Source organism: Trypanosoma brucei, chromosome 8 (genome assembly GCF_000210295.1).
Source record: "Trypanosoma brucei gambiense DAL972 chromosome 8, complete sequence".
NCBI classification, from domain to species: Eukaryota; Euglenozoa; class Kinetoplastea; order Trypanosomatida; family Trypanosomatidae; genus Trypanosoma; species Trypanosoma brucei.
In genome coordinates, this window is record NC_026741.1 from 1,782,664 (window position 1) to 1,805,435 (window position 22,772).

At 49.8% G+C, this 22,772-nt stretch overlaps 12 protein-coding genes across 12 annotated transcripts; all 12 read left to right on the forward strand.

The window, feature by feature from the left end:
- Positions 1–704: 704 nt before the first annotated feature.
- On the forward strand, positions 705–2,000 carry TbgDal_VIII7140 (serine/threonine-protein kinase NrkA; the record flags this gene model as incomplete). Its single annotated transcript, XM_011777744.1, has 1 exon — positions 705–2,000. The coding sequence occupies one exon, from the start codon at positions 705–707 to the stop codon at positions 1,998–2,000; it is 1,296 nt and encodes a 431-aa protein (XP_011776046.1).
- Positions 2,001–2,337: 337 nt separating this feature from the next.
- TbgDal_VIII7150 (hypothetical protein, conserved) lies at positions 2,338–6,720 on the forward strand (the record flags this gene model as incomplete). Its single annotated transcript, XM_011777745.1, has 1 exon — positions 2,338–6,720. One exon carries the CDS (start codon positions 2,338–2,340, stop codon positions 6,718–6,720), a length of 4,383 nt encoding a protein of 1,460 aa, XP_011776047.1.
- Positions 6,721–7,051: 331 nt separating this feature from the next.
- On the forward strand, positions 7,052–7,402 carry TbgDal_VIII7160 (dynein light chain 2B, cytoplasmic, putative; the record flags this gene model as incomplete). The annotated part of the gene is made up of 1 exon (XM_011777746.1): positions 7,052–7,402. One exon carries the CDS (start codon positions 7,052–7,054, stop codon positions 7,400–7,402), a length of 351 nt encoding a protein of 116 aa, XP_011776048.1.
- Positions 7,403–7,619: 217 nt separating this feature from the next.
- Positions 7,620–8,852, forward strand: TbgDal_VIII7170 (hypothetical protein, conserved; the record flags this gene model as incomplete). The annotated part of the gene is made up of 1 exon (XM_011777747.1): positions 7,620–8,852. The coding sequence occupies one exon, from the start codon at positions 7,620–7,622 to the stop codon at positions 8,850–8,852; it is 1,233 nt and encodes a 410-aa protein (XP_011776049.1).
- An 8-nt stretch (positions 8,853–8,860) lies between these two features.
- On the forward strand, positions 8,861–11,080 carry TbgDal_VIII7180 (3-methylcrotonyl-CoA carboxylase, putative; the record flags this gene model as incomplete). The annotated part of the gene is made up of 1 exon (XM_011777748.1): positions 8,861–11,080. The coding sequence occupies one exon, from the start codon at positions 8,861–8,863 to the stop codon at positions 11,078–11,080; it is 2,220 nt and encodes a 739-aa protein (XP_011776050.1).
- A 223-nt stretch (positions 11,081–11,303) lies between these two features.
- On the forward strand, positions 11,304–11,660 carry TbgDal_VIII7190 (hypothetical protein, unlikely; the record flags this gene model as incomplete). The annotated part of the gene is made up of 1 exon (XM_011777749.1): positions 11,304–11,660. The coding sequence occupies one exon, from the start codon at positions 11,304–11,306 to the stop codon at positions 11,658–11,660; it is 357 nt and encodes a 118-aa protein (XP_011776051.1).
- Positions 11,661–11,905: 245 nt separating this feature from the next.
- Positions 11,906–14,407, forward strand: TbgDal_VIII7200 (hypothetical protein, conserved; the record flags this gene model as incomplete). The annotated part of the gene is made up of 1 exon (XM_011777750.1): positions 11,906–14,407. The coding sequence occupies one exon, from the start codon at positions 11,906–11,908 to the stop codon at positions 14,405–14,407; it is 2,502 nt and encodes an 833-aa protein (XP_011776052.1).
- A 456-nt stretch (positions 14,408–14,863) lies between these two features.
- Positions 14,864–15,157, forward strand: TbgDal_VIII7205 (hypothetical protein, conserved; the record flags this gene model as incomplete). Its single annotated transcript, XM_011777751.1, has 1 exon — positions 14,864–15,157. The coding sequence occupies one exon, from the start codon at positions 14,864–14,866 to the stop codon at positions 15,155–15,157; it is 294 nt and encodes a 97-aa protein (XP_011776053.1).
- Positions 15,158–16,446: 1,289 nt separating this feature from the next.
- TbgDal_VIII7210 (hypothetical protein, unlikely) lies at positions 16,447–16,866 on the forward strand (the record flags this gene model as incomplete). Its single annotated transcript, XM_011777752.1, has 1 exon — positions 16,447–16,866. One exon carries the CDS (start codon positions 16,447–16,449, stop codon positions 16,864–16,866), a length of 420 nt encoding a protein of 139 aa, XP_011776054.1.
- Positions 16,867–17,865: 999 nt separating this feature from the next.
- Positions 17,866–18,429, forward strand: TbgDal_VIII7220 (hypothetical protein, conserved; the record flags this gene model as incomplete). The annotated part of the gene is made up of 1 exon (XM_011777753.1): positions 17,866–18,429. One exon carries the CDS (start codon positions 17,866–17,868, stop codon positions 18,427–18,429), a length of 564 nt encoding a protein of 187 aa, XP_011776055.1.
- Positions 18,430–18,505: 76 nt separating this feature from the next.
- TbgDal_VIII7230 (chaperone protein DNAj, putative) lies at positions 18,506–19,198 on the forward strand (the record flags this gene model as incomplete). Its single annotated transcript, XM_011777754.1, has 1 exon — positions 18,506–19,198. One exon carries the CDS (start codon positions 18,506–18,508, stop codon positions 19,196–19,198), a length of 693 nt encoding a protein of 230 aa, XP_011776056.1.
- Positions 19,199–19,503: 305 nt separating this feature from the next.
- Positions 19,504–22,698, forward strand: TbgDal_VIII7240 (metallo-peptidase, Clan ME, Family M16, putative; the record flags this gene model as incomplete). Its single annotated transcript, XM_011777755.1, has 1 exon — positions 19,504–22,698. One exon carries the CDS (start codon positions 19,504–19,506, stop codon positions 22,696–22,698), a length of 3,195 nt encoding a protein of 1,064 aa, XP_011776057.1.
- Between the last annotated feature and the right edge of the window lie 74 nt (positions 22,699–22,772).

A 22,772-nucleotide genomic window follows, 5' to 3' on the forward strand; every position in this document is an offset into this window, starting at 1 on the left:
CACAGTGACCTCTTATAAAGCAGCGTTGTTAACTTAATCCGTGCGTTTTTGTTTAGTCGCTTTCAAGCGACATTCCTGTGTATATCTAGGCATGTGTAAGGATTCTCTCCATATCCTCGCCGGACTGATGTTTGCTTTGTTGCGCACCTGAGCGTTAACCGGGCATCCACGGGGTTATGTTGAACACCTAACTGTGTGATTCTGACAGGTGAAATACTGTTTATTCTTGCCGAGTGATTTATGTTGATTAATGGCTGAGTGGCAAACGTCCCTGATTATGCTAACAGCACAGTGAGACAACTGACACTCACTTGCCGGTTTACATAGTGTCGTCACACTCTCTACATTCCATAGCCGGCGCTGTACTTAGATTTGTTAGTTTTGCAGTCTTACTTTCATAAGGAGTAACGACCTTACTTGAGGTATATATGTGTGTGCTGTGCTTGATTGACGGAGTTTCCCAAGGGGCTGTTTCTCACCTCTTCCTTTGTGGTGCCGTATTTATGGTGGCAAGTGCAACCAGTCACGCTTCGTATTGGTGGTGGTGGTTCTTTGTCGGCCACTTTAACCGCCGCTTCTGAGCACTAATAAATTTATCGGTACCATTTTATAAGGTGTGTATATTTTTTGCCCGCAGTTGGCACGTATAAAACAACTTCCGGTTCCTTTCTTTTTCTATTTGCTCATCATTAAGTAGAGTTTCGATGGCCGAACCGTTCTCGACGATCCTTGGAACCGACGGCAGCGGTGGTCGGTGTAAATACCTGAACAAAGGGATTGTAGGATTGGGTTCCTACGGTGAAGCATATGTAGCGGAGAGCGTGGAGGATGGGTCTCTTTGTGTAGCAAAGGTCATGGATTTAAGCAAGATGTCTCAGCGGGATAAGCGGTACGCGCAGAGCGAAATCAAGTGTCTGGCCAACTGTAATCATCCAAACATTATTCGTTACATTGAGGACCACGAGGAAAATGATCGGTTGCTTATTGTCATGGAATTCGCTGACTCAGGCAACCTTGATGAGCAAATAAAGCTTCGGGGCACAGGAGATGCGCGCTACTTTCAAGAACACGAGGCCTTGTTTCTCTTCTTACAACTGTGTCTTGCCCTTGACTACATCCACAGCCATAAGATGCTGCACCGCGATATCAAATCTGCCAATGTGCTGCTCACATCAACAGGACTAGTTAAACTGGGAGACTTTGGATTCAGTCATCAATATGAAGACACCGTATCAGGCGTCGTTGCAAGTACGTTCTGTGGCACACCGTACTACCTGGCACCAGAACTGTGGAATAATAAAAGGTACAATAAGAAGGCTGATGTGTGGTCGTTGGGTGTTTTATTGTACGAAATTATGGGCATGAAGAAACCGTTTTCAGCAAGTAATTTGAAAGGTTTGATGTCGAAGGTTCTTGCTGGCACATATGCTCCCTTGCCGGATAGCTTCTCGTCCGAATTTAAACGTGTTGTTGATGGTATCCTTGTAGCGGACCCTAATGACAGACCAAGTGTTAGGGAAATTTTCCAGATACCGTACGTCAATAAGGGTCTTAAATTATTTGTGCAAGCACTGAAGAAAAACGAACGAATTTCGGACTCGGTGAAGGAGGTCCTCGTATCACAGGTCAGCGAAATCTTATCCTCGGAAGTGAGCCCTGATGCACATCGTTTCCTGGTATCACAAATTAACTACGACGTTACACACCGGGGACATGTAAACAAACTGGGTGGTGGAAACGGGAAGTCGTGGAAACCGAGGTTTTTGCAGATTGTTCGCGGACAGCTCATTTTAACAGATGATGAAGAAGGAAATAATCCAAAAGGCCTAAACCTTGAACAAGTGCAGGGTGCTTGCCCGGTGCCTCACAGTACTGCAAAGAGAGATTTTGTGTTTGCCCTCAATACGGTCGGCGGAAAGGGCATGTGGTTTCAGGCTGTATCACATGGGGACATGGAAATGTGGGTTCACGCGATTCAACGTGGTATAGGTGTCGCCTAAACGTGCTTTCACTTGCTTAACGATTGTTTTAATTATTTTTTTTTATTGCTGTGAATACATTTTTTTATTCTTTCAATTATTAGAAGAGACATGAGAGTGCGGGGGTAATCTATAGTTGTTCGTTTGCTTTTTTTGCTTGTTTGTTTGCGCGTATGTGTGTCCGGTATTAACGCTCTGTGTTGCTTTTGCGGCAGCTTGTGCTATATACAAGCCCAAAAGAAAAGTGTTTTTGGTGGCGTCACTCCCTGTTCGGTTCATAAACTTTCGTTGTTGCTCCATCCGCGCGCTCCGTGCCAAACATTATAGGGTATTATTACGCAGTGTATTTTTATATTAGATGGCAACCAACGCGCGCATTCTAGGGTTCAACTCTCCCTCTGCTCTCGTCGCTGCGGGTGACGACTTTCTCCTAGGAGCGGGGGGTGGCATCGTTATCCGACGCAAGGAAGAGTCGTCCCAGTGGATCCCTTGTGAAGGTCGCTACGCGATCGGTGCGCTGGCGTTTTCACCCTTTGCAGGTTTGCTGTGCGTAACTGAGGTGAAGCTGGATGTGTCGCTGCACGTTTTCCGATTTCCAGAACGTCACCACCTGCAGTGTATTGATAATGTTGCGACCGTGGATGTGCAGCACATGTTATTCTCGAGTGATGGAGAGATGTTAGCCCTTCTAACATGTATACCAACAACTTGTGTTACTTTTTATTCAGCCGCTCGCGGCAACAGATTGGTGAAATGTGCCTCGACCGAGCTAGGCGGTGTCTTCTGCAAGCACTTAACGTTTCCGTTGCATCGGCATGACTGTATAGCCGTTTTGGAACCACACGGTGTTCGAATTGCGTGCAACATGGATTCGGCCACATTTGTACCAAGTATTCTCACATTGAGTTCGAAGGGACACTATTTTCACTCTTGCGTATGGGGCACTGAGGGTCTGTACTGCGGTGCTGGTAGGGGTCAGGTAGTTCTGTTGGACGAGCTGAGAACAGATATGAAGAATTATATAAACTGCGAAACACCTCACAATGTTACTGCCCTACTGCAAAACGGGACTCTTTTATTCATTGGAACGGAGTGTGGTGATGTGTTTACTTACAATATTGATCAGAAGGCACAACGGCTGCTTGTGAGATTAGGTCGTTCGGTAGTTCGTTTACTGACGTTACCAGACGTAAATGATGTTTTGGTTGCAACCAGTACCGATGTAACAAAGATTTCTGTGGACACCGCGCAGTCTGTTTTTGTTCGACGCCGGAGCGCCTCCGACACTGTGAAGCTTCTGGTGTTGGGAGGTCTCGTCGTGATAGTGTGTTTAGATGGGAGTCTCGTTACTTATGATCAGGACACGAATACAGCAGTGCACACCCCTGTCAGATTTGCCGAGAAAGTTGTAGATGCGTGCGTCGTGGGCTCCGTAGCGGTAGTCGTATATGACAGCGGGTTCGTCCGTTCCTTCACAGTGGAAAATGCCGTTAGTGTTGTTTCCCAGGTGAAGGTAAGTGACTGTCCCTTGACCGCTTGCACATCTGACGGAGTTTCACTCTTAGCTGTAAGTGACAAAAATGTAGTCCATTTCATTGAGGTGGCGGATGGACTTCTTGAGACCGCAGCCTCCTCGGACATATTCGCTTGTGCCGTGACTAACTTGCGATGGGCAGTGAATGGTGGGCGATCGGTGCTGGCAGCATGTAACAATGGCGAGGTGCACAACTTACGCTTCACTGGGAAGTGTGATTCCGCGTCAGCTGGTGTGACTGTTGATATGACTTGGCGTTTGGACTTCCCGGTTAACGACTTTCTGCCTCTCTACGGTGACGGCGATGTGATCAACATCTTCGTCCACTCGGTGGACAAAGACACCAAGATGTACGCCCTGGAGCGGCAGCGAGTAAAGGAGAGTAAGCCCCTGAGGCCTTACTTCCTTATGCGTGATCATGAATGCGGTGGCAATGTGCTGCAGCGTCTTGGAGGGGATAGCATCATTTCCGCAGGAGGAGATGGCAGAGTAGTTGTAAGGGATATCTCACACTACTTGATGAAATTACCTCCTGTGCCACCGACGAAAGAAAAGAAACACCCACTTAAGGAATTTTTGTTACGACCATTTGGTAGGGGCGGTATTACGTGCCTCTCGGTGTGGAATGCTGCCGGAGGGTTTGTCTGTGGAGGAAACGATAGTGTTGTTCATTTAGTTCCCGTTGGGAAATCACCTATTCACTATTCATGGAGTGAACCCTTCTGGCACCAAAGAGCTATCTCAACATCACCGAGTCGTGCAAGTTCTCCAAGTGATGCTGAAACACTTTCAGCAGAACGGTCGCGCTGCCGTATAATATCGGCTCTGGCCGACCTGAGGATGGAAGTAGAGAAGCTGCTCCAGGAAAGGACCCCAACTGTGCGCGCAGAAGATTTCCTTTTGCCTGAACAACGACAAGCGTTTAACGAGGAATGTGAGGTGGAAATCCACAAGGCGAGGGAGGATGACTACTACAGCCTGGTTCACAATGAGTTCGTGCAACACACGATCAAAACTGAATGTTGGGACGTCATGGAGGTGCAACGCTCGAAAATCGTGAGCATGACAGATCCCGAAACGGAAGTTCACAACTTCCATCTGCGAAAACCTTGTGCCCAACGAGCAAAAATACAGAAAAAAATCAAACTGATGAGGGCTATACAGATAAAGACTGAGGAGTGCTTTACGTTGTCATCACTAGTTAAAAGGGCTAAGGAGGGGAACTTATGCACGGAGCAGCAGGTTTGCGGGGCCCCCAGTGATGTAGACGAATTGCTTTATGATACTTTGGACGTCTACACCGGCCCTCGCGCGACCATACAGTTGATTTTGCTAGAATGTAAAATTCTTCACGAAAAAAAGTCATTCAACATCCGGTTTGACACCTTGCGGGAGCGCAAGAGCCGAGAGCTGAATCTCATTGCGGAAAGGAACGGACGTTGCGTTCGCATCATGCAGCAGCTGGGAGAGCACACGTGTCCACCAAATGTTTTATTCACTCCTGTTTTTGATATAGAGGAAGACCCCCAAACTGTCTTTGAGGTTTTTGACTCTGAGATTGACCCTGAACTCCTCAAACTAGCCGTCAAAAGTGACGATGGGGAGCTTGTAGTTTCCCCTTCAGATGAAGCTGCTTTAAAGACCTGGATGGATGGCCTCGAGAAAGTCACCGAGGTTCTTCGAGTCAACGTGCCGATTCCCCCATTCGCTGACAACTCACTCGAGCAATATGTACCGCCTGAAGAGCGGAGTGATGAGCAACAGAGAATATTTGAGGAGTATGAAAAAGAGGTTGCAGAACAAACTGTGTTGATCAATGAGAAGAAAGAGTTACTGCGAGGGGAAGTTGCAGCATTGGTAAAAGCTAACATGACTTCTGCGAAAGCAATAGATGATGAGATTGACGTGCTAAGAACTGACCGTATGCTAGTCGCTCAACTCGTGGACGAGCTGGAGCTACACCAGGTGAATGCGCTGTGTCTGTTTCTGCTCAAGAAAACGATCCGCAATAAGTTTCTGGGTGTCAAGCGAGAGGAGGAGGACCTTCTGTGCCGGTTGAGGCAATTGGATAGTCTTTACGAGTACCGCCTGAAATTGTATTTGGCGTCGGAGGCGAGGGTGCAGGACTGCATTGAAGAAGAAAAGAACATGATTACGGACATGCGCTGTTTGCCCCCATTCACAGATCCGGATTGGGGAGAGAGACTGAACAGGCGCTTCACGACTTGGCGTTCCAAGTACGAGGATGGCCTAGCTAAGGTCCCGGAACCCACTCGCTCGGGTGTGGTTCCTATTCCACTATGGGAACAGTACTGCCAGTGCTGTAGGGCAGTCGTGGAGGCAAGGGATAAAATAATTCACCTCAGAGGCGAAGCAGACGCACTCAATGATGAAGTGGTAGAGGTTGAGACGGAAAAAAAGAAAGCACAGTTTGCACTTGACGACAAGGAAAAGGCCGAGGAGGCATGTAGAAAAGAAGTCATAGAAAAGGTACTCGACATACAAAACTTATACACGCTGCAGCAAGGACAGGTGCAGGATGAGAACGCTATGGTGAGCGATGATTTCACCGACTTCTCAATTCGATGGGTGAAGAACATTACAGATTACAACGACCTTATCTTCGCTAGCTTTGACGAAATACGATCCCTTATGAGTCGTTCATCACAACTTCGGCAGTCTATGAAAACATGCTCTTGGGAAACAGAACGTCTGTTATACTGCATTGGAACGCTAGAAATGGAATTACGGCAGTTGCACACATTAAGAGTGACTCGGCAGATGCAGGAGACCATCCATACCGGCGCTGTAACGTCTCTCGAAAGGGAAATAAACAAGATGGATGCACGAATCGAGGCTGTTCGAAGTGTCATGTCAAAGAAGGTTGAGGAGCGTAACCGGGTCATATCAAAGCTAAAAATGCAAATTAACGACAGACGCGCGGAGAACCAGTACCTGAACAACCAAGTCCAAGCTCTGACAAACAGCGTTGAGGATAAGAAAGCTGTATGGGGTATGCTTGGGGAACACAACAATGATAAAGATCGTCTCCGTGAGAGGATGAGGGAACTATACGAGAATAGTGAACTTGAGGAGTTGGCTCGCTGCCAGCAAGAGGAACTTGTTCGCCTTAAAAACGAGGTAGATCGCTTGCGTGAGGCCACATTTCCCTCATTTGCTGTTGTTACGAGGAGGACCGCCAGATGATGGCGGTGTCCTGCTGACACTGGCGAGGGGGGGCAAGTGAGGCAGAAGTCGGTGTTATTCGGACAAGTGGCAGAAGGAAGTATTATGTAGCAAGTTGGAAACTAGAGGGTTGCGCTCCATTTCGTGACACGGTGGTTCATGTATTTTAGAGCATATACTATTAGTGAACTAACGTCATCAGAAAAATTTGCCCCACTAGGGCCTTGCAATTGTGGTCTGTGTGCTTACCCGTGTGCTACTAACTTCTATCTTCTGCACAAGCGCTTTTTTTTTTTTTAAGTAATTGTTGTTGTTGTTGCTTTAGTTGGAAAGTAGTGGTGCTGTGAAGCGAATGGAATTTAACGCATCAACTACCAACGAGCGTGAGCGGCGAATCAAATCTGTGGAGGAAGTACTGCTCCGCATCGCCAAGCATGAGGGTGTTGTTGGATATCTTGTGCTGAACCCTGCAGATGGGCGAGTTATGAGGTATTCAGGTTTTTCATCAGATGAGCGGAAAGTCAAAAAGTATGCAGATAAAATAAATGGCTTCACAGCGTTGGCAGCCTCCACCATCCGTACTATTGACTGGAAGGATGACCTCACCTTCCTTCGTATGGGTCTCGGGTTGACCGAAATACTGATAGCACCAGACGTAAACAAGCAGTATGTTTTGATTGTCGTGCAAGAGATCAGATCTTGATAGAGGAGCTGTTGAAATTGCTATGGCAGATGATGCAGGCTGTGCGGTGGTAGCTAGCCGGGAGATGTTTCCTTTGCTTCCAATTTCTTTCTGAGCATTTGTTTTGCCTTGTGGAAATGGGAGACTTGGGGACGGCAGGATAATTGTGTTGTTGTCGTGTATCCTTTTCCGAAAAGAGGTGGCGCAAATACCTCCTGTTGCCTAATTCCGTTTGTTAATGTTCATGTGTGTGCATGCATGTGCGCGTGCTTATGTGTTGTCCCTTTCGTTCTTTTTGTCGTTACGGGTAGTGATGTATGCTGTGAAACCGTGGGGTAAGGTCCTGCTCGTTGGCAGCGGTGTAGGCGCGTATGCGATGGGGATAGGCATGCGGTGGAGGGAGTCTAATGTCCAGTTAGTCGAAAAGCGGCGTGATCCCAGCCATGAGCTCAGCAACAGGAGACGTTGCGTGATTACAAGCCAAACACTGAAACTCCTAAGGGACCTCGGCTGCACTAATGCCAAGGTCGAGAGGATTCTTCAAAAGGCTAAAGGTTGGCGTTTTGTTAGGCCAGACTTGGAGACGATTAGGGAAGGCAGTATTTTTCCTGGTTGTGCAGATGGTGAGTCGGTGTACCATTGCGCGGAGGGTGCACTGCAGCGCACACTGCGCACCGAGTACTTACGGTTCGGTGGTGACATCAGTTGGGAGACGGAAGCTTTTGATGCATTTGAGACAGGTGATGGAAGTGGGGCTTGGAGCTTGCAGAAGATGTATGGCCTTGAAACAGAGGCTGAGGCCATCATCACGACCGCTAAAGGAACCTCACTTGCCTCGCTCGTGATTGCGGACGATCCCGACCGGCTGGCGGTGTTATTTGACGAAGAGACAGGCGTCTCCCCGGGGGGAAGGCAGACCACGGAAAGAATCTTTGGAGCAGCTGATGTAGTAATCGTTGTGGGATCAGGGTTGGTAATTCACATGTGGCATGCTGATAATGTCATTACATGGAGGCTCATTAGAAAAGCCCGGAGGGAAATTCAAGATCTCCACTCTATAGCACTACATCCAGCTATCCAAGAGGTGCTAGGGAGCAGTACCAGCAAGTCCTCCCGCGTCTTGATCGTTCCAGCCACCACACCAGCAATAAAAGACTCTGCCCGCGATGTAAAAGTGAGCGTGTTGGGCGATGGCCTGCTCCCTGTTGATCCATTTGAGTGGCGGGGTGATCGGGCGCGATGTGGTGTGGAGGAGGCGTCGGCGCTCTGCCGGGCCTTTTACGGGAAGAAGTACCACCGCGGTAACGTTCCTCGCCTCTTGAGAGAGGTGGAACAGGACGCGCTAGCGAAGCGGGCGGCCATACTCGCGAGAGATCTAAGGGATGCTGAGCATTTTTTGGCTGTTCTTCCAATTATCGATGGGGAAGACCATGCGCATACAGAGAGCGCGTTCTCTCAATTGCCTAAGTAAGGAGTGAAATGAATGTGGCCGAGGAAGGAAACAGCCAACTTCTGCAACAAGACGAGTGGTGTGAACCACTCCGCTTGAAGCATCATCGGGATAGTTGGACTCAAGGGGGGTTCTCTTCGTGTGCTGTTCTGTACTTTTTTCTATCCCCCACATTGCATTCACTTGTTCTGGTCGTTATCACTCTTCTAGGGATGCTCCGATACAACGTGTTCCACCATGGAGACTTTAAGAAAGTCCTGGTCGCCAACCGTGGAGAGATTGCATGCAGAGTATTCCGTACCTGTCGCGAAATGAACATCCGTACGGTAGCCGTTTGTTGTGAGGGTGAACCCAACGCGAAGCACGTGTTGGAGGCCGATGAGGCATTCGTCTTGGGCCCACCCCCAGCGTCCACGTCCTATCTGCGAGGCGACCGCATCATATGCGCAGCGAAAAAACTGCAAGCTGACGCTGTGCACCCGGGTTACGGATTTCTTTCCGAAAACGCTGAGTTCGCTTCGGCGGTTTTGGCAGCGGGGCTGAAGTTTGTGGGACCACCGCCGGCCGCCATGTTGTCAATGGGCTCCAAGAGTGAGAGCAAGCGCATCATGGAAGCGGCTGGTGTGCCCATCGTGCCTGGCTACTACGGAGAAGATCAAAACCCCGATCGGCTGTTACATGAGGCCAAAACTATTGGCTTTCCGGTCCTGATCAAGGCTGTTTCCGGCGGTGGCGGAAAGGGGATGAAGATTGTGATGGAAGAGACTGAGTTCCACCTCATGCTTGAGAGCGCCAAGCGTGAGGCCATTAACTTCTTTAAGGATGATCGCGTTATTTTGGAGCGATACGTAATGCACCCCCGCCACATTGAATGCCAAATTTTTTTCGATAGTTTTGACAATGGTGTTTTCTTCTTTGAGAGAGATTGCAGCGTCCAAAGGCGCCACCAGAAGGTGATTGAAGAGGCCCCGGCGCCAGGTCTCAGCGTGGACATGCGCCGTCGAATCGGCGACGTAGCTTTGACGGCAGCAAGGGCTGTCGGATACGTCGGAGCCGGTACGGTGGAGTTCATATTTGACACTGAGAAAGACGAATTTTTCTTCATGGAGATGAATACTCGCCTTCAGGTGGAACACCCGGTGACGGAGCAGGTGTGTCAGGTGAGGGGGAGGCCATTGGATCTCGTGCGGCTGCAGTTGCAAACGGCAATGGGCCTTCCTCTGGGATTCCGTCAGGAGGACATTTCTATGAGCGGAGCCAGCGTCGAGGCTCGTATTTACGCCGAATCGCCGAGGAATGGGTTCCTTCCCGTGGGTGGCCGGCTACGTTACCTTAAAGAGCCTCCCCAAGGCAACCGAGGTACTGTAAAGGTGCGGTTGGACACGGGTTTCCGTGCCGGTGACGACGTGTTAGTTCACTACGATCCTATGATCGCAAAATTGGTTGTGTGGGGTGACAACCGCGCCGCCGCCCTCGAGGGTCTGCGGACGGCACTGGCTTCTTATCACATTGTGGGTGTGGAGACAAATATTGACTTTCTTCAGCGCTGCCTCTCGAACCCCGGCTTCGTCGAGGGGGGCGTGACAACTAGGTTTATTGAAGATAACAGCGTTAATTTGCTCCAACCAAGGGAAATCCCAAATAATGTTTTGGCACTAGCGGCTGTGTCGTATCTCTGCTCGCAAAGAGGCGCGTCTACGTTGTTTTGGCCGAACCGCCAGATATCTCAGGGTGTCTGCTTTACTGTGGGTGGAAACCCTGTTGTCGTTCGTGTCACTGTCTCCACAAAGATGTGTTTCACCTGCGACTTTGACAGCAGTTCTGTGACAGTCTATGTTGAGAGCACGAGCAACATGCCGGATTCTTCTACCTTCATTAGGGTTACAGTGGACGGAGAAACACGGTTTGGTTTCACGTCATTTGTCACCGACAGCGAGGTAGCTGTAGCACTGCCGCAGGGTTTCTACACGTTGGCCCTGCAACCTCTGGCCACAGATTTTGGGAGTACTTCTGCTCAGGCCAACGGCTCCGCGTCCGTGCTCAGCCCTATGCCTGGGAAGGTCACAAAGCTGCTCGTTGCCGATGGTACGCTTGTGCGGCAGGGTCAGGCAATACTTATACTTGAGGCGATGAAAATGGAGCATGTTGTGAAGGCATCGTGTGACGGAGAGGTGAAGTTTTGCGTTCATGCAGATGGCATAGTCGGAGGAAGCACTTTACTTGCCCATATTGCCTCTGCTGCAGTTTAAAGCTTAGAGGCGCTTCAACTGCAAGTTGTAGGGGCCTTCAACCGATTTTGTTTTCTTTGCCCTGTGCAGCGCCATCCACATTGGCTCGTACAGCGCATCCAACGAAGGTGTGAGTCTTGGTTTTGCAACTACTGTAGTTGGGGGTTTGTGTTGTATTTAAAGGTTTATTTGTTTATGTCGTTGTGAGTGTGAGCAACTTAACGAGCGGACGGATAACTCAACGATGCTAGCGGGTTGTAGTAGCCTTACCAGCGTAGTGAAGAAAAAGATGCTTGGGGGCTCGAGGGTTGCCGTGCAAAATGTGCCGCGTTATTTTCCTTCTTTTTCACTGTCGTCGCTCACCGGAAAAACTGGCAGATTGGAGGTTCCTTCGCTTGCCTCGGAGTGTGGACCCTTTATTCATCTCTCGTTTGTAGCTTCAGATCCATTATTTTCTTTATACCTGCCTTTTTTTTTTAGTACTTGGGGGGGACGCTTATCGTATGATGGGAACGGGGATAGCCTGCCGAGGGTTTCCCGCCTTGTTAAAGCGTGTCACCATTGCTGCCTAAGGGCCAGCCGCGCAAAGCTGAATAAATGATGTTGGTCAGCTGCAGAGCGTTGAAGTGTAAGATGTTTTCTACCGGAAAGACATCCACGCGTTTCCTTCTTTCCTACTCTTTCACAAACTAGCGCTAGATCGTCACGGCCGCGGTACAGGAGGTGATTCCTTCCAGTAGTCACGTTAATTGTTGTACAGGGCCAAAGTGACGTAAAACGGTGGTAAAGGATTTAGAACATTTAAACTAGATTATTGAGGGACCGGTTTTGACTTTACGAGGGAATATGGAGGTTGACTACTCCGTGGTTGTAAGTCCGTCAACAATGGCCGATCTTAACGCCTCCCCACGGAGCTCCACAGGTGCCGCGAGCCGCTCCCGCCGTCAGAGTGTGGGGTTTAATGAGCGTACAAGTAGCCACAACTCCCGCCACAGTGGCCGTATAAGCGGCCGTTCGAGCGTTCGTGATGAGGCACAGACTTCGCACGAGTTGCTTCGGAAGCAGCGGGTCGTCCGTTGTATGCAAATCGAACGTGAGCGCGCGGCCCGGTCGAAGATGGAAAGGGCTGAACATGATGACTGGCTGCGGTTGCGTTCTATGGAGCGGTCCGAGGTTGTTCACCGCATGACAGATGAACAGATAGTCGAGATGCTCCAGCGCGAGGCCAGGGAGATCGAGAGGGAACGACTGGAGGCGGAGGAAGCTATTCGGCGCGGGGCGGAAGAGGCTGCCGCCCGCCAGCGACTGAGAACAAGACAAAACGTGAACAACCGCAACAGCGCCAAGGTTTCACAATGCGCCAAGCAGAACTCGAAGGCGTGCGAACGACTTGATCAGGCAGCGACGGAAGGCGCCGCGTCAAGCGATTGCCGACTGGAAGTTTCGGGGGAGACCAAATCAGAACCGGGACAATCGCTGATGCCACAAATGACAGAAACGGAATCATGTCGAGAGGGAGCAAGTGAATCACTATTTGCTATGGTGAAAGGGACACCAGAGTCACTGAGGATGTCAGTTGAAGCGCGCTCAACTCCGGGAGGCAAATTTACCCCCAAAGGGAGCAGGACATACGCTCAAAGGATCGGGTCTTCCGAGGCAACCAGCCCTGCGGTCACTGCAATGGCATCAGTAATTGACTCGCCGATTTCAGTAGCAGACCGTTCAAACGATACTATGGCGAGGCTTCGCCGTGCGCAGGAGGACATTGTTGCGCTGAGGGATGAAGTAAGGAACGCCAAACAGTCACAGCAGGAGGCAGAGGCAAAACTTCGAATGGAAGCCGAACGGGCAGACAATGAGGCTCAGGCGAAGCGGATGTTTGCCAAACGAGCAGACACGTACAAAGCAAGTGTGGAGGAGTTGCAGAGAAGGACAGCTGAAGTGGAGGAAGAACTGCAAACGCTGAGGCAGAGGGAGAAAAACGACCAGACGGTGCAGAAAGTAAAGGATGAACTAAAGATGGCAACGGAGCAAATTAGAGCACTTGAAGAAGAGAACAAAGATTTGAAAGACAGACAGCAGGAACTGTACAATGAGAATGCGAGGCTTTCGGCCAACGCGAGACGGAGGGCATCTGGTATTTCGCAAAGTGAGTTACTCCCGGAATTTGACGCCGTTTCCGAGGGCGGATCAGGCGATATGAACGCTTCTGACACGGAAATGAGGAACAGAGGACAAGACAGAGAGGCTCTTGGCTCCTTTGTTGTAAAATACAACATGTTGGTCGATCAGTTCGAAGAACTTCAGAGGCAATCTGCCGAGCAGCAACTGGAACTACAGCGCATTATCTCTGAGAACAAAGAACTTAAGAACCGATCTCACGGGCAGCCCCCTGCGGCATCGAAACGCCAGCCGGTGTCCGAAGCAACCGTGAGGTCGGAAGGAACGTCCGGCGACGGAAAGGAAATCGAGCATCTGAGGTGGGAGGCGAAGAAGTACAAACAAGAGGCGATTGAAACCCGCAAGGAGCTAAAGGCGCTAAAAGAGTCTTCCGAAAACGAGATTTCATCTCTGAAGGAATGGTGTGAACGGCTGAAGGTGAAGTGCAAACGGCAGACGGATGACATCAAGAAGTATATGTCACAAAATAAGGCTGTGGATGCAACCAAGGGTGAAACAAAAAAGAAGAGCCCAGACACCGCTGAAGATGTCGATGGAGCAAAGGCGGCATGTGCCGCGGAGGTCGGTCGGCTTCAGGATGAGATTTTGCAACTGCGTTCGCGTCTAAGCGAAAGCACAAAGAAGGAGCAGGCCGCCATTTCCCTTGCTGAGTCACTAAAAAGGGAAAAAGCCGACCCTTACAATCGTGACAAAAGGAAGGAGGAGGAACTCCAGAGGCAAGTTGATACACTTACTAGGACGGTGAAAGAGCGGCGAGAAGCGGAAGCTCGGTGGAAAGAGTCACAGCAAGCCACTGAGAATGAGTTGAAGAGTCTTCTGGCGGAACTTACGGCCAGCCGCAAGACAATAGAAAATTTAAAGCACGAAGTGAGCTCGCTGCGAGAGGAACAAAAGGCATGTACCCCTTTGAAGCAGGAGCACAGTGACGAAAATGCTGAGTTGCGGTTGACTGTCACAGCTATAAATACAGAAAATGAGGAGCTACGTGAGAAAATAGCAACTCTCCAGAAGGAGCTTGAAGAGTTGAGGCGAAGGTATATTGATTTGGAGAGGGAAGCTGAGGAACGCAACGCCAAAGCCCAGAAGGAAATTAACGAACTCAGGCGTGAGAATGAAAACTTAAGACGTCCCCCTGCAACCAAGGTTAACAGTAAGAAATGTTGCTAGTGATAGCACGCGGCCCTCGCTTTTGTGCGTCGGCGCGGAGATGCGATTTGGATGGCAACCGTCGGTTTATCATTTTCTATATAATCGAAGAATGGGGAACTACAGGAGTCACTTTTGCAGAGACTCCAATATATCAATAGATGCTTCAACGGGAATGAAGTGCCTCTCTACCACTAATTTCTAACGCCATACGCGTATATTTTTTCCGCAAGAGGAGCTGGATTATGTATTACATTTTGTGGATGCGCTTCTGCGTGCAAGTGCTCACAACTTCCTTTCTTTCCGTAAGGTTGGCTGCCGCTACCATCATTAATCTGTCAATTGTTTATCAACTTCGCTAACGAGATACGTAGCCTCTTCTCCGTTCTCTCTCTATTGCTTGTCACATGTGTTTGTCTGCTTCGACGAATATCGGTTGCAGCAGCAAAGCGCATAGACCGGCGTAGGCAAGATTAAATGCAGGGTTCAACAGAGAAAACTACGTTGGAGGAGCGAATGATACAAAGGCGCTCGAGTCTCCCCAGTTTGCAGTTGCCGAGTAACTCAAGCATCCCCCCTTTGTCTAAAAACAGTTCGTTTGCAGAGGGCAGAGTTGTCTCGGACCCGAAGTTGTGGACTGAACGTTTTAACGACGTCTTCCACGTACCACCTGCTCATACACCCCCGGAGGCTAACTGTCCGAGGGGGCCAAACAAGTCTGAGGAAAAGTCACCCACACCCGAGGTGACGTGCTGCGGTCTTTTTTTTTAGACCAAAGGTTGAGCGGGTATCTTACCAGTTGTTTTTGTCTATATGCCCCTGTTTATATGCATGTGTTGTTATTCTTTGCCTCTCCATCCATCTCTCTCCCGTAGGTCGTTAAGCGCGTGCGGTGGTAGAGCATTTCAGCTGAGGAAGGGGTTTGTCTTATTTGTGATGTTAGCCCAGCAAATGAGAGCCGGCTGTTTTGTGCGTATGTGTGTGTTCGTTTCTTCCCTAACTTCCATCACTTATCACCTCTATATTTCTATGGAAATTTGAAGAAATTTTTTAATTTGTCAGTGAGGAGTTACCCGTTGGCAGGGGTCGACAGACATTTCTTCAGGCAATTTGATTCTCACCCTTTCACTACTTGCAGACGTTTAACTTGTATTCGGATAAAGGCAAGCAACGATAGTAAAGGGCATGGTTAGCACCCACAGAGTTGTGCAGCGGTCGCGTGTAAGGGTTTCCGAATGGTCCCCTTGCAATTAGGGCTCGTAACGGCAAGTGTTGCCTAAAAAGAGGCATTCAGTTTCAATCATTAGATAAATCAGCAGAGCATGGGAGCGGTAAGGGGTGCGCACAAGTCTCTTACACCTTCTGAACGTTGTTATCTAGTGAACCAGGCAAACAATATTACGTCAGTGTAACGTTGGAGTATGTTGAGGGCCGGTGGGTCGTAACAAACAAAACAAAAGGTGGGGAGCTCCTCACCTCTTTGTCACACCTGTAAGCTCGAACAAATGCAAGGAATTGTGCTTGATGCCATAGTTCAGGGCTGTTTACTCTTGCTATTACTCGTGTAACTGATTTAGACGCTGCGCTTCGTTTCGCAAAGGGTTATCCCCCCCCTCAGGAAGTTATTGATCGGAATGTCTTCGTGTGCCTCCTCAGTGGAACGATGTGATGACAACACCTCAGCCTCGTGCACCGCGAATTTAGGGTCAGGGACTGCATTTCATTCGAGAGTCATTTGCCAGTAGGCCCCTTCCAGTGGGGTGGCAACCGTTTCGATTGCTCTTTTGTGTGCGCGTCGCTGATTATCAGTAGGTACCATTGGCTGAATCATTCGCAGCGGCGGCTGAGCGCTACTTCGAGATCCATGGGGATCAGGTGATGTCGTCTCTTCCCCCTTGAAGTGTCGCGAGATTTCCCATTTAACGTCGCGATAAGGGACATGTGAATACCTGCCGCATGTAAAGTGAGGGAGACCGTGGCACTGTCGTCACCCCGCCGTGGGGAGACGGAAGTGCGGTATGTGCATATATGTGACAGTGCAGGGAAATCGTGAGTGTTAAATGAACGGGTCCTACGCAGCCCGCGGGAAGCTGCCGAGGTTCTCCACATGTCGGCGACTTGTTGCAAATGGTATGAAAGAGCTTGTAACCGTAGTTCGCGAGCTATCCGAAGTTTTCCGCGCCCCACCACACTTGTCGTGGACATTCAGTTGCTTCCTCGCTGTGGCTCCAAACCACGTTCAATGCAAATTCACTTTAACAAGAGGTGGTGGAATGATGGATATGGTGTACCCTTTAATTCCGTTTCCCCCTTCTCTTTTAAAACCGACTGAGCCGGTGGACGGGTTTTTAAGAAGAGAAGGAAGGGACAAAATGCCGATCTGGTGCGCCCGACAATACAATCCGGGGGTCACCACTTCCCTAGGAAAGATTACGAATGGAAGCATAGAAAAGCGGAGCGTGGCAATGAAAGGTGGCTAATACGTGAAGCGCACGGGGTAATTCGTCAGAAAATCTGGTCTGACGCATCACCAAAAGTAGTGCATGGTCGGCAGAGGAGGGAAGCTCGCAGCGTACTAGAGGTAAACAGCCAGCAAGTAGGCAGACACTTACTCCGGTACCCAAGGCTAAAAGGAATGAGGGCAGAAACAGAATTAATTGGTGCAGTGGAAAAACAAAAGGGGTCCGATGGCTGAAGCTGGCACAGTCCCTCATGAAGCTGTCCTCGCTTTTGAATCACAAAAAGAATGACCTTATCACAAACGACAATCACGTAGCCGCAGGAGGGAAGCACTGAAGCCCAGATGGTGGCAACAGGTCCCGTGACCCAAGTACTGGGCCAATGAAGGTTTACCAAGTCCGACAGCACATTCACAAACAAACGAGAGTTTGCGTGGGCACGCACGTGTAATGCGGGGGGAACCCCTAGTCACCTTCTCAGACCTTCTGTGAACAATTTGAAGGAGGCAGGTGATGGCAACACGGCTCATGCAGGTTCAATGCGTAAGCAAGCAAAAAAATTGTTTGCTATGAACCCTCTCCCTTCTGTCTGTGATAGTCTGTTATCAGCGATCTGTTTGAACAGGCTACAACAGTTCTGAACTGGTCTCCATTCTGTGTTCCAATGATTTTTTTCAGTCCTTTAGTAATAATATCGGCCTCTTTTGTATAATTTCCTCATTTCTTCGTATTGTTGGTACTCGTAGTTTTTTGTTAACTTTCATGCGCCGGTCCTATTACTTGTTTTAAATTGGATTGCGGTGTCCATTCCTGATTTATTGCGTTTGTTTGTCCATTAGCCCATTTGGCCCTCTATTTTTGGGAGAGGCGAAGGCACACACCGGCAAAATTCTTTTTTTTTCCTTCCATCTCTTGCTTGTGTCCCTCTTTGCTGAAGGGGAGAACGTGGGATCAGGTCAGTATTGGTGCCGTGGTGCGCACACTCTGATTTATGAATTGTCATAAAGCAAACCTTACACTATGAACACGCCCTCTGTTCAATGCACACGGGACGAGTTTGACGAAATGGCTGCCACTCTCGTTCGGTCCAACGGACTCTGGCGGCTCCATCGCAAGAAGGACAGTTTTGAAAGAAGTGTTGTGTGGCTGGAGGCTGTGCACATCATGGAACGGATGGGTTCGGTTGGAAATGTGGAGCGTTTGTTGGTGACTTTCTTTGTAAGTTACAGTGAATGCTACAGCCAACCCCAGCTTCACCTAGCCCCAGAGCATCCTCTGGATGCAGAGAGATTGTCAACATATGTGGCTGGCGCTTGTTTTCATCCACGCGAAAGCTGCGGCTGCTATGAAGCGCCCCTCGTCACCTTGGGGTTTTGCGAAGAGTTGGAAATGACGCTTTGGGGCCTCCATCCGTGTGATACCGCGCAGCTAGCACTCATGGCGTCAGAGAACGGGGTAAGAGGTAATTGCCTGGAACTCTTTTTGCTGAGCGTAGCGCCGTTTGTCAGTATGACTGAGGATTTGCTCCCTACACACGCCACAGGCATGGCGAACCACAGCGGTTGTCCATGCGACAGCGGATAGTTTTTTCGAGGCTGTTACCTCCTCGCTAGCGAGCTGCAAGTGCGGATGGTTACCAGAGAATTACGATGTGCTATGCATGTATGTGTGCGTGTTAGCATCTGGATCCCAATTTCCCCTCACTTTTCTCCTCCTTTCTTTAACCACAAAGGAACTCTTGACCATGATGCGCCGTGCCTGTAGGCTCTTGCAATGTGCAGAGCGGGGGCCATTTGACCCCTACCGCATTCTCGGCCTTCAACGTACCGCAAGCAAAGATGACATCAAGAAGGCTTACCGTCGCCTCGCGCTTCGCTTTCATCCCGATGGCGGCCCAGAGGGTAACAAAGAACGATTTCAGGCGGTGCAGGAGGCCTACGAGGCGCTGAAGGACGGGAAGTGGAGCCCACCGGCATCTGCCAAAAGCGCGGAAGGGGGGAATGGAACAGGCGCGTGGGATGCGAAGGTGGGGATGTACGTGTACGAGCGGCCAGGCTCCACGACAGAAAACTATGTGAATGGTAGGACACAGACATTGTTGCGCATGTGTGTGGTATGGACAACAGCATTTATATTGGTTCGTTCGTTTCTTCTCTGGGTGTTTCCATATCGTAGAACATCACCAACTGTGGACTGGATTGACGGTGTGCTCGACGGTAAGGAATACGGGGACGTTGGCGCTGTTTCAGCGTTGAACATGCATGGGGGGAGGGTCCCTCCCCAGTCCCACTCCGTCCACGCTGATGGTGATGAGAGAATAGGATCTTTTTATAGTTATGGTTCGTCGTCTTAGCTCCACCCCCTCTACAGCGAAGGCCCAGTGCATTGTAGCCAATAGCAGCTGCTAAGAGAAGAGTTGCTATTAACCATCTCATTAGGGGGGCGCTGTAAGTACCGGCACGCATAATTTACCCTCCTTTGCCGCATTATTGCATACTTCTAATGCATTACCGTTGTAACCACACTTTTTACTCCCTTTTTTCGTCACTGCGTGGTTGACTACTAAATCTCTTATTGTTTATTTCCCCTTTTGTCAAAACATGAACACATCCACGCGCATCAGCATATCGCGTATTTAACAACAGTGACCACGAGCAGATGACGCGGGAGGAAGTCCGCATCGTCACCCCTTCAGTTCTTCGCGTCCAGCACTTTGGCTATATTTTCAAAAATGGAGTAAAGTGCATTGTGGTGCAGGACCCCAATGCACGCGTGCCAGCCGCAGCGATGAACATACGCGCCGGTCAGCTCAACGACCCGGAGGTGCTCCCCGGACTGGCGCATTTCTGTGAGCACATGCTGTTCATGGGGACGGAGAAGTACCCAAGTGAAGGTGAATACAGCGACTACATCACAAAGAACGGTGGCTACTGCAACGCTTGGACAGCAGATCGTGGCACAACGTACTACTTTACCGTGGCACAGGATGCACTCCAAGGAGCACTGGAGCGGTTTGTTGAGTTTTTCATCGCCCCAAGTTTCGATGCGAGCTCCATATCCCGTGAGGTGAAGGCGGTTCACAGTGAAGATGAGAAAAACCATAGTGTGGATTTCTGGCGTCAGGACGAGTTACTCCGCTCTCTTTGTGATCCGCGGCACCCAAGAAGCCGCTATGGCAATGGCAATATGACAACACTTTGGGATGAACCACTGCAAAAACAGGTTGACATCCGTGAGCAGCTGCTGAAGTTCTTTGAAGCGCATTACGTTTCGGGAGCTGCATGCATAGCGGTATACAGCGCGTTTCCTCCCGAATGGGTGCTAAGCATTATTGAGGAGCCTCTTTCAAAAATGCGTGTGGGGGAGCCATCACCGTTTCGTTTCATGCAGCCCAGTGACCCGCTTTTGCGCTCGACAGCCTCGGGAGGATTGTGGTTGAATGTTCGAACGGTGAGGAAGACGCGAAGCATTGCCATGATTTGGCCCGTGAAATCACATTCATCTCTGTGGCGGTCGAGTCCCTCGGGCTATGTCTCTTATATCTTGGGTCATGAGTGTGACTCCTCCGTGTTTGGTATCCTGCGGCAGCAGGGGCTCGCAGTTGCAATGAGTGTTGGTCCTCGAAGAATTGATGACGACAATGAGCTCTTTTGCGTTGATATATCACTTACACTTGACGGCGTACGGTGCATTCCGGACGTCATCGACATGGTTTATCAGGGCATTGGACAGACCGCCCACGTAGACACTTCAGTGTATGAGCATATGAAATCAGAGGAGTTGCTTTCATTTGAATCGTGTGATATTAGTGGGTATGCGGATCACTGCGTTGAGTTGGCCTATTCGGCTAACGAGACTGACCTGCCAAACTGTTGGGTTTCTGGAAATAGAGTACTGGAGGATGATATTCATGCAACCGAGGAATACGTCGCCCAACTAACACCCGAGAAATGTGTTATAACGTTCATGTGGGGAGATATGCCTTGCAGTACGGACGACGACACACCACGTGAGGAGGGCCCGGAGTCAGCTATAGAGGAGGAGGAGGAAGATGCCGAGGAATCCGAGGAGGAGCAATGTGCCTCAAGCGTGTTTCACACTCTGCCCAATTTCGCGCAGATACCATGCAACTGCGCAACGCGCTTCCACAAAACAAAGTTTTCCCTTTGTCGAGTCCCTGATGACCTTCTTCGGCGTTGGGCGGCTAGTCTTCACAAACCGACCCAAGCTGGTTTGTCGCTTCCACCCCCCAACCCATTCCTCGCTACGGACTTCACGCTTTATAATGAGGGGAGCTCTGACGGTCATTCTGAGCCGGCGGTTGAAACGTTCAATACTATGTACGGTGTCACACTCATGCGGAAAAATGTATGGCACTACCAAACTTTCAAGTCGTCGATCCATTGGTGCGCGTTGTCACCGTGTGTGTATGCCACGCCAAAGAACCGTTTCTACGCGCGTGTCATGCGGAGCATATTGAAGGATGCCCTCGCTGAAGTCAGTTATTTTGGTGTACTTGCCTCTCTGGAAAACAGTGTTGAATTGAGCACTGGGGGGATTTCACTTAGCGTCACGGGACCTCAGCAGAGAATAGTGGAGTTTTTTTTCTCACTGTTCGAGAAGTTCTTTAGCCCAAATGTCCTCCGTGGCACGGCTGAAAAGTACAATACTTACTCGGAGGTAGCACTGCGACACCTGGTCGGCAGCGCTGCTAAACAGCCGTACGAGCTGGTGAATGACGCGTTCGTGAAGGTGGGGAAGGTGGTTATGTATACCTTTGATGAAATACTCAATGCAGCCTCATCGATCTCCTACAAGGAATACCTATCCTTCGTTGATGACTATCTCAGAAGCGGAATATACTTTGAGTGCTTCATAGCAGGCAACATACCTTCCGCTTCCTACATGCGTGAATGTTTGCTAGATACGATGGAAAAGAAACTATCTTGCATGAACGTGCCCCCTGCCCCTAAGGAGTCTATTCCCCGATTTCGTGATGCGTATGCCTTCAGCCGCGACTCCTCCAAACTTGGCACTCCGGTCGTCAGCGTCATGAGTTATCCCCCTTTCAACCCGGAAAACCCCAACGTGGCAGTGCTGCTTGACATTTATGTTGGTGAGGAAACTGCCATGGTGCGGGCGCTTTGTGACTGCATGAATAAGTTACTCTCATCCAGTTTTTTCAATGAACTTCGAACAAAGGAAGCACTTGGCTACATTGTTTTCTCAAGGTCCCTTCGCTTGCAAGGCACTGCTCACTTGCAATTCGGTGTGCAGAGTGCTGTTGAGGGTGTTGATGGACTGTATCTCTTTTCCCGCATCATCGCATTCTTAGCTGCTGTCGAGGAAAAGCTTGTCGCGGTATGCAGCGAGACTGATGTGCAGACTGTTGTGAGTGGTCTTATCGAAGCGAGGAAGAAACTACCGGATTCAGCCGATCACGACTGCGATGACTTAAGCGGACGCTATCTGAACCCCTTGGGTATTCAGGGGAAGGAGGCAGTAGTAGCTGCACTCGAACAGGTGAGTCCCCAAATGGTAAGGGAGTTCTTTCAGACATATGTTGCGAACTCCAACCCTCACAGAAAGGCAGTGTTGACTATTGTCAACAGTTCTGCATCCGCAGCAACGGATGCGTTTAATACAGACCAGGAGGAGGTGGCGTTGCCGTCACGGCGACCGTGTGAAGGAGCGCAGCCCATCGATGGAGACGATGTAGCTGCCGCCAACCGGGGCTGCGTGTTGAATCTTCCCGATTTCACAGCGGTACCGATGCGCATCGCCATTAAGAGGTACGGTTCGCCCCAAGAGTTTCAGGCAAACCTCCCTGTCATTCGTTGCAGGACCTTCTAGGTGTATTGAACGTGGTGGGTAGGTTTGTTTGTTTTTTTTTTTTGTGACAGCGTTGCGGATACCAAACTTCAATG